At 43.6% G+C, this 14,720-nt stretch overlaps 1 protein-coding gene across 1 annotated transcript in view; it reads left to right on the forward strand.

The window, feature by feature from the left end:
- Positions 1–14,720, forward strand: part of LOC124545652 (neuropeptide F receptor-like) — a 116,183-nt gene that overhangs the window by 16,764 nt on the left and 84,699 nt on the right. The window contains exon 3 of the mRNA XM_047124598.1: positions 3,513–3,865. Coding sequence (XP_046980554.1) covers positions 3,513–3,865 — 353 coding nt within the window. The remainder of the gene's footprint in view (positions 1–3,512; positions 3,866–14,720) is intronic.

The following is a 14,720-nucleotide window of genomic DNA, read 5'->3' on the forward strand; positions in this document are numbered from 1 at the left end:
CTGCCCACGACGCCACGGTGGGCAGAACTGCAGGAACATCTGCAACGTATGGCTGCGTCGTCGTCGTCGTCGTCGTCGTCGGCGGCGGCGGCGGCGGTGACTTGACTCTCCAACTGAGCTCGCAGCGGCCTCGGGCATGGATGTGTGTGATGTCCTTAGGTTAGTTAGGTTTAAGTAGTTCTAAGTTCTAGGGTACTGATAACCACAGCAGTTGAGTCCCATAGTGCTCAGAGCCATTTGACCCATTTTGAAGTTCAATGCGGGGCACCTGAAGGAGGCAGCGCTGCAAACACCCAGTTCTAACATGGCCCTCCTGGCTGCAGCCCGAGCAGGTCCTCGTTTGGCCGTCATATATAACAATTGCGTGGCGGCCACCTACGGAAACATACGATGGAACGTGCTTCTTAAGTTCTATGCGCACTTGTCGTACCCCATTAAGGAAAGGGTACGTAGCGAATGTGTTCCATTTCTCCTCTGTGTGGGCCTGAACTGTGCCGTATGGCCGCAGCGCATCAACGACAAGGTTGGCAGGAACTTCGAACGGTAGTTCAAAGATGCGCACGGTACGCACTCCCAGACCAGCACGGTCAACTCCAACCACGCTTACATTACGGTCTGCGTGACAGAAGCGAAATCCGTTTGCAGATCGTTGGAGAAGTCTCTCGCAGGCCGCTTCGTCGATCAGTTTGAGGTACACTGTTCAAAAATGGTTCAAATGCCTCTGAGCACTATGGGACTTGAGGTCATCAGTCCCCTAGACTTAGAACTACTTAAACCTAACTAACCTAGGGACAACACACACACCCATGCCCGTGGCAGGATTCGAACCGGCGACCGCAGCGGTCGCGCGGCTCCAGACTGTGGCGCCTAGAAGCGCTCGGCCACTCCGGCCGGCGAGGTACATTGTGCTTGATACAATAGATAAATGAATGCCTACCAGATCTTGCGGTTCTACGTGCATGATGTCTCGAAGAAACCATTCAGTTTCATGGGCCTTCGGTCTCGCGTACGATGCGTTGAACGTTAGTTTGATCGTAGCTTGTCGATATGAGAACGCCATGGCGGGTCGGTAGCGGTACTATAAGGCGATACAACGACGCAACCGCGCGCTAGCGGGTAAACAACAACACCTGCGGAGCGCTGCCCGGCGCGCCGAGCCCGTCCGCCCGGTATCACGGCTGAAAGCCGACTGCACATCTGAGCTACCTAAGCACGATTCACGACCCGTCCTCACAGCTTTACTTACGCCAGGACCTCGTGTCTTACTTTCCAAACTTCACAGACGCTCTCCTGCCAAACAGTATTTATCTGCCAGGAAGTTGCAGATTACTAACGAGTTTGTCATTAGTACTTGCATTGCTTTCAGTTAACAACGAAACTGGATGTGTCAGTGCACTAAAAATGCAGTCGCATAAATTTCAGTAAGTGACATGTGACTGTTGGTTTATTAACTTGAATGTATAGAACCGGAAAGATACAATATTTCAATTGTTATAGTTACCAAAAATCCATGCTCTGTTGAGATTCTGGCTGCAGAAAATATCTTTAACTTCAATTGCGGTGGAGATTCGAGTCCTCCCTCGGGCATGGGTGTGTGTGTTTGTCCTTAGGTTAATTTAGCAAAAAATGGTTCAAATGGCTCTGAGCACTGTGGGCCTTAACATCTGAAGTCATCAGTCACCTAGAACTTAAAACTACCTAAACCTAACTAACCTACGAACATCACACACAGCCATGTCCGAAGCAGGATTCGAACCTGCTACCGTAGCGGTCCCGCAGTTCCAGACTGTAGCGCCTAGAACCGCTCGGCCACACCGGCCGGCTAATTTAGCATACGTAGTGTGTAAGCATAGGGACTGAAGACCTTAGCAGTTACGTCCCATATGATTTCACACACATTTGAACATTTTAAGTTCAATTGCCAATTATTCCCAGTAGTGTACTATTCTCATAACTAGTTACAGACGACTGAAAGGACAAACGTTCACCAAGCGTTAAATATGCATAACAAAAATTATACGAGAGGGACTGAAAGGAAATAAATAAGTATAACAAGATTATACGAGGGAGAGCCAAAGGAAAATCTTAAACACCTTTAATTCCTTTTACTGAAACGAATGTGGAACGCAATTGTATAATTTTTCGATTCATTTTTCTGTCTCTCAACATACTTCCTCCAATGCGTAGAAAGTGCACGGGAAAAGGGAGCTTCTCCTGGTCGTCTGTGCCGCCACTCGTGGACCGCTTGCTGCACCTCTTCATCGGAACGAAATTCCCTTCCTCCCGTCGCCTATTTGAGTGGTTCAGAGATGTGATAATCAGTCGGTACGAGATATAATGAGTACGGCGGATGTGGCAGAATGTCAAAGAGCACGTCATCGTCAATTGCAAGTGTTACAAGGGCAGTATGAAATCGGACACTGCCATATTGCTAAATGACAGCTGTAGTCAGACGTCCATATAGCTTTGATCTTATTGCAAGCTCAAGCTGATTTTTTAAGGTATTGGAATATGACACACTGGTGATGGTTTCCATTAGTCGTGTAGTGTTCAATGACAAAGCCTCGTTCATCCCAAAACAGAATCAGCAAGACGTTCCCTGCAGACGGCTGCGGCGGGAATGTTTTGGGCTTTAGTGATCAAGAATGGCATCATTCCTTGCCTGCTGTCGGGATTTCTCGTTGGAGCCAGTGTACTCAGGTTTCACCTCGTGTAATAATTTCCACGAAGGAGCCATCAACACGTTCGTGAAAGCGCAATAAAAATGCTTCACAGTTGACAACGCATCGCTCTTTCAGTTGTGGAGTAAGCTGCGTGGCATTCATCTTGCACATCTTACAGACATTTAGCGAACCTGAAGTAGTTCATGAATAAGGATTTGTTGAGCCATGGATAACGTTCAGGTCTACGGCTTTTTCATCCACCAACAGACGGTGGATATCCATCACAATGGCTTCAACTGCTGCAGTAGACTCTGATGTGACAATGTGGTATGCCTGACCCAGGCGCTGATCATCTGTCATAGAAATTCATTTCCAAATTTTCTAATCCACTCATACATTTTCTGCAGTGATGAATATGACCATACTGGCCCTAAATTCGCAATTGATTTAAATAGGTTTCGTGCCCTCACTGCTCAAAAAGTGTGACAGAACGCATGTCTCAAGTGGGCCAGCCATTCTTAACTGGCATTATGGCCGCGTTTCGCACGTCTGTGTTATACTACCGCCTGCAGAACTTTCCTTACGTTGTTGGTAACAAGAGTGCCAACTTACGGAACAGTTATACGAAACGACGAGTTTGAAGTTGATTGTTGTCGAATAGTGAATTAATGTCCTGTCAAGTGCACCATTAATGTTAACACTGGCCACTAATACGTTAATCAGTATGGAGGTTATAATTTAACTTCGCAGATGACCTTTCTTGTAGTGTAGGTAATGGGAGTAGTAGCATTACTAGTAGTTCCAGCTATACCCTCGGTGCTATATCCGGTTCTCCGTTTCTGACCACAGGCGACGAGCATCTTCGTGTCGACGATGAGCATCACGGCGATCGCCTTGGACCGCTACCACGTGATCGTGTACCCGACGCGCGAGAGCCTCAAGAAGGTGGGCGCGGCGGCCATCCTGTCCCTCATCTGGCTGCTGTCGCTGGTGCTGGCGTCGCCCATGTTCGTGTGGCGCTCGCTGGACCAGCACGAGCTCAACCTGCCGGGCCTCCAGTACGTCTCCTACTGCGTCGAGAAGTGGCCCGTGGCGCACGGCCGCGCCTACTACTCGGCTTTCTCGCTCGTTTTCCAGTACCTGCTGCCAATCATCACCGTCACCATCGCCTACTCGCGCATCTGCAGGAAGCTCCGCTACAGGTAGGACACACACTCAAGTTATGTTTCTGCCGTGCCGTCCAGTACCTAGCGCGCATCATTGACGCCTACACATGGCATCTGCAGTAAACATGTGGCACACTTACTGAAACTGTGGACAGCTACTGCCACTTGCAATATGTGCTGCCCATGCTTACAGTTACTGTCACCATCGTGTACACGAGCATATGTCTGAAATGGTTGAAATGGCTCTAAGCACTATGGGACTTAGCATCTGAGGTCATCAGTCCCCACATATGTCTGAAGCTCTGATAGCATGTAGGACATACAGTAAAACTTGCACCACCTGCTTGAGAATATGTAGGCGTCTCTGCTACTGGTAGGTTACACAATCATAATCTCCAGTATTTACTGCCCATCAGTGCCATCGTATGTTGTAAAGAACAGGTAGCTAATAATCTCTGTCAACTACTAGTCCTACTTCTAATACAAGCTGTTAATGATCATCGCTATCACCTACTCGCACGTTTGTGGCGATCTCCACTACATATAAGAAATGAAATCAAGTTGTCAGTTACTATTCCGGCCTATACTACACACTACTTGTGTAAGTAGGCTGTTTACGTTTTCTTATTGGCAAAGTTACGTAGCACTCTGTATGAATATCACTGGCTGTGCTGTGTGCAGTCTGTGGCTAGTTTGCATTGTTGTCTGCCATTGTAGTGTTGGGCAGTTGACTGTTAACAGCGCGTAGCGTTGCGCAGTTGGAGGTGAGCCGCTAGCAGTGGTGGTTGCGGGGAGAGAAATGGCGGAGTTTTGAAATTTGTAAGACTGGATGTCATGACCTGCTATATATATTATGACTTTTGAACTATATTAAGGTAAATACATTGTTTTTTTTTCTATCAAAATCTTTCATTTGCTAACTATGCCTATCAGTAGTTAGTGCCTTCAGTAGTTTGAATCTTTTATTTAGCTGGCAGTAGTGGAGCTCGCTGTATTGCAGTAGCTTAAGTAACGAAGATTTTTGTGAGGTAAGTGATTTGTGAAAGGTATAGTTTAATGTTAGTCAGGGCCATCCTTTTGTAGGGATCATTGAAAGTCAGATTGCGTTGCGCTAAAAATATTGTGTGTCAGTATAAGCACAGTCATGTATAATTGTTCTAAGGTGATGTTTCACTTGTCACCACAATCATCAGTCTCATGGACCTACAGAAAACAGGCAGGAAACTTGGTCAGGCTGTCAACTACTAAACTTCCAGTAACTGCCTCACAGAATCATCGTTAACTATATGTGCTTTTTTAATAAGCAGTGCTGTAGGCCAGTCACACACTCAAACTACCACTTATTACTGCCTGCAGCCAGTATCCCCATAATGTATTCCTGCTCCTGTAGGAACCTCTTCTACAGCAGTCATATAAAGTCCAGTTATCAACTACTAGTACACCATCCAATATCGACTTACCACCATCACGTAACTACACAAATCCAGAAAACGATAAGACAACGGCCTGAAATGCCAACTTCCACTACAACTTCCAATACCTGACAAAAAATGGCTCTGAGCACTATGGGACTTAACTTCTGAGGTCATCAGTCCCCTAGAACTTAGAACTGCTTAAACCTAACTAACCTAAGGACAGCACACACATCCATGCCCGAGGCAGGATTCGAACCTGCGAGAACCGCTCGTCCACCCCGACCGGCTCCAATACCTGACACCCAAGACCACCATCACCATTTCCTACTTGGCAGTTTGTAGGAAGCTCCCCTGTAGGCGGGTGCACGCTCATATTTCCAGTTATTACTGCAACTTCCAATATGTGCCACCCGTAATTGCAGTAACAATCACAATCGCTCATATTTGCATCTGTTTGAAGCTGCAGTAATAGACTGGAAATGCAGTAAAATTAATGGTTACTGTTCTCTCTTCCAAAACTACGATTCATTATCACTCTCACCATTCTCTACTTTTATATCTTTGGAAAGTTCTGCTATGATTAGGACACACACACAGAAACTGCCAGTTACTCCCACAACGTCGAATAGTTCCTACTTATCATCACCGCTACTCATCATTGTCACCATCGACAACTGTCACATTGGTAAGAAGCTGTGCTTCATGTAGCACACACACACACACACACACACACACACACACACACACACACACACACACAAAGATTCCAGTACCCCTCCAACTAATGACATTACTGAGAGCAACCATGTGTCAGCTTACATCGGCGTTTGGCGGTTAAAAATTCGATCCAGAGTACCTGGGCACCTATTAGTGGATGTCAATATAAGTCGTGTCCACCCTTCTCTTTATGACGACTTGAACTGTGCTGACGATACATTCAGTAAGGCATATGAATATCTGTGAGGGAATGGTAGCCCATTCTTCCTCAGACGAGCTAGTGATTAGGCCGCTGCAGTCTGCAGTGAAGTCTACGTTGAATTGTCTCTGATGGATGTGTTACTCGAGTGACATCCAGCGATTTGTCCACGTTCGAAATCACTGAGTTATTCTGGCTGATCCAATCTGCTGTTACTGTTTTTCCGCAGACAACGCAATGTTCCTCTCCTATGTATCCGAATTCCCCTCTCGTTATATCCAATGTTTGATTCTGTATTACATTAAAGTGACCGAATACGTTTGACATGGTAGTGTGTTTGCATGACATCAGGTGGAAGTATAAAATAGCCCTTACCATGTGATGCACTCTCTGGACCATAGCCTCAACTCAGTTTCCGCCTGCGAAGCAAGCTACCCGGAGCTCCTCTACCTATGGCCGTGTTCCGTGTCGTCTGGGAGATACAGCAGCTTGTATATGCTAAGGTGTACAGGCTACAGTTCTCCGTAACTCCTTTCACGCAAGCTACAGGTAAGGGATTGACCAGCAATGGTACAAATTACCAACCACCATGCATTTTGCAATGGCTCCAATAATTAAAATTGTATATTGGGTACACTATCTATACAACAACAACAATGTAGGAAAAGATAGGTTGCTACTTATCGTAAAGATAATGCGCTAAGTTTCAGACTAGCACAATTAAAAAACACACACAATGGGTGGTCATAAAAATTTAAGTAAGATTAAAAGTGGTGTCACAGTCGGCGCACGAGCGATTGGGCACAGTATCTCCGAGGTAGCGATGAAGTAGGGATCTTCCTGTACGATGATTTCACGAGTATATCGTGAATGTCAAGAATCCGGTAAAACATCAAGTCTCCGACATCGCTGCGGCCGGAAAAAGATCCTGCAAGAAAGGAACCAAGGACGACTGAAGAGAATGTGACGTAAGTGCAACCCTTCCCCAAATTGGTGCAGCTTTCTATACTGGGCTAACAATAAGAGTCAGCGTCGAATCATTCAACGAAACGTCATCGATATGAGCATTCGGAGCCGAAGACCCAGTCGTGTACTCTTGATAACTGTACGACATAAAGCTTTACGCCTCGCCTGGGTCTGTCAACACCGTCATTGAACTGTTGACAACTGGAAACATGTAGCTGGTCGTACGAGTTTCGTTTCAAATTTTATCGAGCGGATGGACGTGTACGAGTATGGAGAATCCATTGACCCTGCATGTCAGCAGGGGACTGTTTAAGCTGGTTGAGGGTCTCTAATGGTGTGGGGCGTGTGCGGTTGGAGTGAAATGTGACCCATAATACGTCTAGATACGACTCAACAAGTGACCTGTATGTAAGCATCCTGTCTGATCACCTGCATCCATTTATGTCCATTGTGCATTTCGACGGACTTGGGAAATGCCAGCAGAACAATGCGACACCCCACACGTCCAGAACTGTGTTAGAATTACTGATAAACAGAAAATGTAAGTAGCAGTTTTAACATCTAGAAGAAATGAGCAATGAAGGGGGTCATGTGAAATGTTCAAATATACACTGCAGTAATATGTAAATTGTCTAATTTTGTGTGTTGTTGCAACGACATGTCGAATCTATTTAAGGACAGCAGGAGAGTTCCTTGGACCATCTTGACGACTCAATGCGCAGGTGGACGTGCACCCTGCCAATCGCCATCGGTGTTATAAACTTTTCGGGTGACAAGCCTGGCGACAGTTAAAATTTATGTGCGATTTCGAGGCCTTAAAAAGTTTCAACAGTCTCGTTTATGTACTCCTAGATGGCAGTATGGTGTTAAAGACTAGTAAAATTTCTGTGACGATTTGCAAACTTTGAAAAGTTATCCACAACCGACTTTTCGAACTTTGAATTGCAGAGTGGTATGCTGCACTTAGCACATTCTCGACCGAGCTCCCGGGTCGATTTTTGTTGCACTCACAGTATTCAGCAACGATCGAGAAACATTTTAATTACTGAATAACACCGAACTTGTTAAGCTAACCTAAGGACAATTGTGTATTCATAATGCCCTCTGCCATTCAGTTACTTTATAGGAAAGTAACAGAACAGTAACAAGGTGGTACGACAGGTGTTGGCCGTCCCCTACACAACTAAGGAACCAAAGACTTTTAAAAGTAGTTCATACATGTTATGAATGTATTACACAAGGTTAGAGTTTTATTCGCAGGGAGAGTAGTACTTTGCAATGTTGTGTATTCCCTGCTAACCCTGCTTAGTGTTTTGCTGTTTTAGTGAGAGAATGAAGAAAAATGGTTGAGAGAGAGGGGGAGTGAGGAGGACAGAGAGAGAGAGAGAGAGAGAGAGAGAGAGAGAGAGAGAGATGGTGGGGGTGAGAGAGAGAGAGAGAGAGAAACAGAGAGAGAGAGAGAGAGAGAGAGAGAGAGAAAATAAAGGTATATTCTACGCGCAGTTAACACATGTGATGACTGAAATGTATGAAATGACGATAACAAAAGTACAACTGTCGTTGGCTTCGTCCTCTTTAAGCTTGGACCAAGGACCTCTCGCTCCCTGAACTCTGGCAACAAACTTGTGAACCTCTTTGAAACGTGCGAACTTTGAGGCCTCCCCGTCAACTGTAGGACGTAATTTGTTCTTGGGAAGGCAGAGAACAGCTTTTCCATAATACGTGCGTGCAGGCTCCTCGTTTTTATGCGGTTGTCTCTCGGAACTTCGTAGCCTCATGAAATATTTAAGCGCCCCTTCTGCAGAATTTCCTTGTACAACTTCTCCCGCTGGTCACAACATGTGTGTGAACTTCACGGCAGCTCCATGAAAGGGCTGGTGTCGGATACAGATCGTAGTGAGCCACTGAACCACTTATGCTAGCCTCCTAAATGCTCTTTTATCTGCTGGACAAACGCAGTTCCTCATAGCCTTTTTAGCATTCAAATCATTGAAGCAGCTAATAACACTTACAGTAGATGTAACACTAATTGTAGCGATGATAAGAATCGTCGGGATAGGGGATGGGGAAAAGCTGGTTGATGTGGCCACCCTAATAAAAATACTGCATTTCATAGGTAAGCTTAAGAAATATATCTGTATAAACCCTTTAGGTTCTTTAACTATAAAACAATCGGTAGGCATGCGACAGCGAGTATAAAATGCCGCGCATAAAAACGGGATTCTTCCGGGGCTCATATAGGGTATTCTGTTAGAAATATAGTATCAAGTGTTTTGTATAGCTCTTGGACTATAAACCATTCGTATACCCAACAGACAGACCGTCTTGCTGTAACTATCCCACGATACAAGGTCAAAGTCTGAACATTACACAATTCCTCCAGTTTTGGCAAAAGGAGCCAATAGGTTGATATCTTTAGCTTTACATGTTATCTACGGTACGCCGTAAGGTTCTTGCGGAGCCACCATTTCGTTAATGGGCGATACCTGAGAAAACCATAAAATGCTTTCCACCCAATTTTCGCCGTCAGAAACATATGTTTAACCGCAGCAAACAGCTCAAATTTTAACGGTATATTCTCTAGCCATTTATCTAGGACAACTATCTTCCCATTTTTAACGATCGTTCCCCCATACCGATATAAATCCCAAAACATGTTGTTTTGAGTACTAAAACCAAGCCTCAGATTCCAAGACGGTTTTGCGTAGCACGTGGAAGAACTTTTTATGACATGTTCCTAAGATCGCGATCGAGAACAAATCTGAAAATTTTAAGTATCTTCCGGAACAATGTTCCTGGGAAAACTTCAATTAAAATTAGTTTCTTTTCAATAGAACAATCTAAGATTGAATGTAACTGGTTGAAATTTATTAATCAGGGGACCGGTTTCGATCGTGGTAAACACTGCTCCGGCGCTAAATAGCGAGCTTCTCTTCGTAGGTTCTCTCCAGACGTCATCATGGTGTGTTAATGATCTGTTGATGATCGTACGACGGTCGAAACTGGTTACTTGATTACTAACCTTAAATTTTAACTACTTACATGCGATCTTTCACTATTTTTTTTAAATTTTTCTTATTTTTTTAACATCTTTTACCGTTTCCAATATACATACGTTCAAAGTTACCCTGCTTGTACACGTAAAATTCACTTCTAAGGTCCAGTGTGAGCTGGAAGCGTTGTTTACAAAATGACGCCTAAGTGGACGACCGGTTCTAGGCGCTACAGTCTGGGACCGCACGACCGCTACTGTTGCAGGTTCGAATCCTGCCTCAGGCATGGATGTGTGTGATGTCCTTAGGTTAGTTAGGTTTAAGTAGTTCTAAATTCTAGGGGACTGATGACTTATGCAGTTAAGTCCCATAGTGCTCAGAGCCATTTCAACCATTTTCGAAAATTGGGTTAGCTGCTGTCTTGTTCTATCTTCCTAAGCACATTTAAATATTTTCCTGAAAATTTTGTCATGTGAACATATTCGCACTTTTTATGAATACTTGGTTCAAGAATCATGAAAGAAGGTTGTATACATGGAAGAAGCCTGGAGATACTAAAAGGTATCACATAGATTATATAATGGTAAGACAGAGATTTAGGAACCAGGTTTTAAATTGTAAGACATTTACAGGGGCAGATGTGAATCTCTGACCACAATCTATTGGTTATGAACTGTAGATTAAAACTGAAGAAACTGCAAAAAGGTGGGAATTTAAGGAGATGGGACGTTGATAAACTGACTAAACCAGAGGTTGTAGAGAGTTTCAGGGTGAGCATAAGGGAACAATTGACAGGAATGGGGGGAAAGAAATACAGTAGAAGACGAATGGGTAGCTCTGGGGGATGAAGTAGTGAAGGCAGCAGACGATCAAGTAGGTAAAAAGAAGAGGGCTGGTAGAAATCCTTGGGTAACACAAGAAATATTGAATTTAATTGATGAAAGGAGAAAATATAAAAATGCAGTAAATGAAGTAGGCAAAAAGGAATACAAACGTCTCAAAAATGAGATCGACAGGAAGTGCAAAACTGCTAAGCAGGGATGGCTAGAGGACAAATTTAAGGATGTAGACGCTTATCTCATTAGGGGTAAGATAGATACTGTCTACAGGAAAATTAAAGAGACCTTTGGAGAAAAGAGAACCACTTGCATGAATATCAAGAGCTCAGATGGAAACCCAGTTCGAAGCAAAGAAGGGATAGCAGAAAGGTGGAATGAGCTTATAGAGGGTCTATACAAGGGCGATGTACTTGAGGACAATATTATGGAAATGGAAGAGGATGTAGATGAAGAAGAATATTATAATTCCAATCCCAAAGAAAGCAGGCGTTAACAGATGTGAAAATTACCGAACTATCAGTTTAATAAGTCACAGCTGCAAAATAATAACGCGAATTCTTTACAGACGAATGGAAAAACTGGTAGAAGTCAACCTCGGGGAAGATCAGTTTGGATTCCGTAGAAATGTTGGAACACGTGAGGCAATATTGACCTTACGCCTTATCTTAGTAGTAAGATTAAGGAAAGGCAAACCTACGTTCTAGCATTTGTAGACTTAGAGAAAGCTTTTGACAATGTTGACTGGAATATTCTCTTTCAAATTCTGAAGGCGGCAGGGGTAAAATACAGGGAGCAAAAGGCTATTTACAATTTGTACAGAAACCAGATGGCAGTTATAAGAGTCGAGGGGCATGAAAGGGAAGCAGTGGTTGGGAAGGGAGTGAGACAGGGTTGTAGCCTATCCCCGATGTTATTGAATCTGTATATGGAGCAAGCAGTAAAGGAAACAAAAGAAAAATTCGGAGTAGGTATTAAAATCCATGGAGAAGAAATAAAAACTATGAGGTTCGTCGATGACATTGTAATTCTGTCAGAGACAGCAAAGGACTTGGAAGAGCAGTTGATCGGAATGGACAGTCTCTTAAAAGGAGAATATAAGAAGAGCATCGAGAAAAGCAAAACGAGGATCATGGAATGTAGTCGAGATAACTCGGGTGAAGCTGAGGAAATTAGATTAGGAAATGAGACACTTAAAGTAGTAAAGGAGTTTTGCTATTAGGGGAGCAAAATAACTGATGATGGTCGAAGCAGAGAGGACATAAAATGTAGACTGGCAATGGCAAGGAAAGCGTTTCTGAAGAAGAGAAATTTGTTAACATCGAGTATAGATTTAAGTGTCAGGAAGTCGTTTCTGAAAGTATTTGTATGGAGTGTAGCCATGTATGGAAGTGAAACATTAACGATAAATAGTTTGGACAAGAAGAGAATAGAAGCTTTCGAAATGTGGTGCTACAGAAGAATGCTGAAGATTAGATGGGTAGATCACGTAACTAATGAGGAGGTATTGAATAGAATTGGGGCGAAGAGGAGTTTGTGGCACAACTTGACAAGAAGAAGGAACCGGTTGGTAGGGCATGTTCTGAGGCATCAAGGGATCACAAATTGAGCATTGGAGGGCAGCGTGGAGGGTAAAAATCGTAGAGGAAGACCAAGAGATGAATGCACTAAGCAGATTCAGAAGGGTGTAGGTTGCAGTAAGTACTGGGAGATGAAGAAGCTTGCACAGGATAGAGTAGCACGGAGAGCTGCATCAAACCAGTGTCAGGACTGAAGACCGCAACAGCAACAACAATAAATACTTTAAGATAGTTGCCAGACGTTGCACTAGAGAAAAAGGTGATGAGTCAATGGCTGTGTGACAGAAAGAAAGGGATACCATCGCAGTGGAACATAGTACAGAACAATGCTGGGGAAAGAGTGAAGGAGGCAGTGTCAGTGAAAGAGCAATAAGGAGGAGAAGAAAGTGAAGGTAGGTGAGAGCTAGTGACAATGGGTGACAAGTCTATGACAATTACAGAGAGTAAGAGAGAAACAGTGACACTGAGAGGAGACAGCAGCAGTGGGAACGAATGAATGAGGTAGTAGCACTAAGAGAGAGCAAGAGAAAGATGGTGACTGTAAGAGGATACAGTATTAGTAGGACAGAACGAAAGAGACTGTCGTTGTGAGACAGGAGACGGTGACAGAGAGACACGGAGAGATAATGAAACTGAATTGGTCTGAGAGAGTGAGAATGGCAAAGTGGGAGTGGATGGGTATGAGTGATAAAGCGATGGACTAATGGGTGTAAGCTAGTTACATTTAGGGGAGCTTACACATGTTAGCATGCCAAAATTGTTGGGAGAATTTTTTAAGAAACTGAGGAGGGTAGAATGACGTAGATGGTATCTCAGTTTTCAGTCAAATGGGAACACATTCGCATTTTTCTACCCTGGTAGGAGCATTTTTTCACAGGTTTTTCAAATCATTCTGTTTTAGCATAGAAATGAGCTTACGTGAAAGTCGTCAAACTGTCCACTTTCCCCGATACAAAAGGCAAAGTGACCAGAGGCAGAGAAGTGAAATCTGTTTCTGTAAGCCCCACGTCGAGATGTGTGTTCCTAAATTTTGTCGCCCACCAACTCAATCATACTTCTCCCTTTTTTGCTGAAGGTGTGTAATAGACTATCCCGCTCAGAAAGCTGAAATACCAAGTGGCGTAAATGAGTAATAAATATGCCATAATTCGTTCCACGTCAAAAATATGTTTAAGGAGTTCTACGTCTTGTTGTTGGTTGAATACACATCTGAAGTTCTCAAGAATGATCCTGTCTTAAGTAACGTCACGGTTTCTTAAGACCGTCTGTTTTAAGTGTGTTTCTTGAGACACTGAATAGCTTGTGTGCTGCAGGAAACGGCATCTTTTCATATCTTGCGGCATCCAACACCTTTTGCGTAGTTTGTGAATCCCATGATATACGTACCGTTTTCCCTAAATAACTTGATATTATTTTAGCATACATCTAGAATAAGATTACACAGCTTTTCACCAAGCTGTTACAAAGCTAACGGCTTAGTCGATTTCTTTTATGAAACTCCGTTGTCTTGAAACAAGGCACATGCATTAGAAAAGGCCGCGCGGTTTGAAGCGCCGTGTCACGGACTGTGCGGCCCTTCCCGCCGGAGGTTCGAGTTTTCCCTCGGGCATGGGTGTGTGAGTTGTTCCTAGTGCAAGTTAGTCTAATTTAGTTTAAGATATCTTTATTTATCGTCGCACCTCAAGCGCTTCGATTTTTATTCCTCGAAGTCTGTGAGTCACTTCAGCAGTATTCTGTCCTCCAGACATAATTATCTCAGAAATTTCTCCATAAAAGAAAGGCCTATGTTTCATATTGGTGGACTTCCATTATAGTTGAAAGCTCTCTTTGTTTGTGCAAGGTAGCTTCTTATGTACACATTTCTTCGCCTGTCGTGTTTTATTTTGCTTCCAAGATAGCCGAATTATCTCCCCGCATCTAATAAGTGCACCCCAAACCTGGTCTTTAGAAAACTAATCTGTTTATTTTTGTAACTTCTAAATACTTTCCTCTATTTATTTACTTATTTATTTATTTTTTATCTCAGTCTACTTCTGTGCTCAGCAGGGTGTTCATTCCTTTCCATGCGTCTTGTAATTATTCCCCAATTTCGTTGAGAATAGCAGTGCCATTAGAGAGTACTGACGTACATATCCTTTCATCCTCCTCTCTTTTATAACATTAGTTTCAGGAATGTTTTTGCCCA

Source organism: Schistocerca americana, chromosome 8 (assembly GCF_021461395.2).
Source record: "Schistocerca americana isolate TAMUIC-IGC-003095 chromosome 8, iqSchAmer2.1, whole genome shotgun sequence".
In the NCBI taxonomy this organism is placed as follows: Eukaryota; Metazoa; Arthropoda; class Insecta; order Orthoptera; family Acrididae; genus Schistocerca; species Schistocerca americana.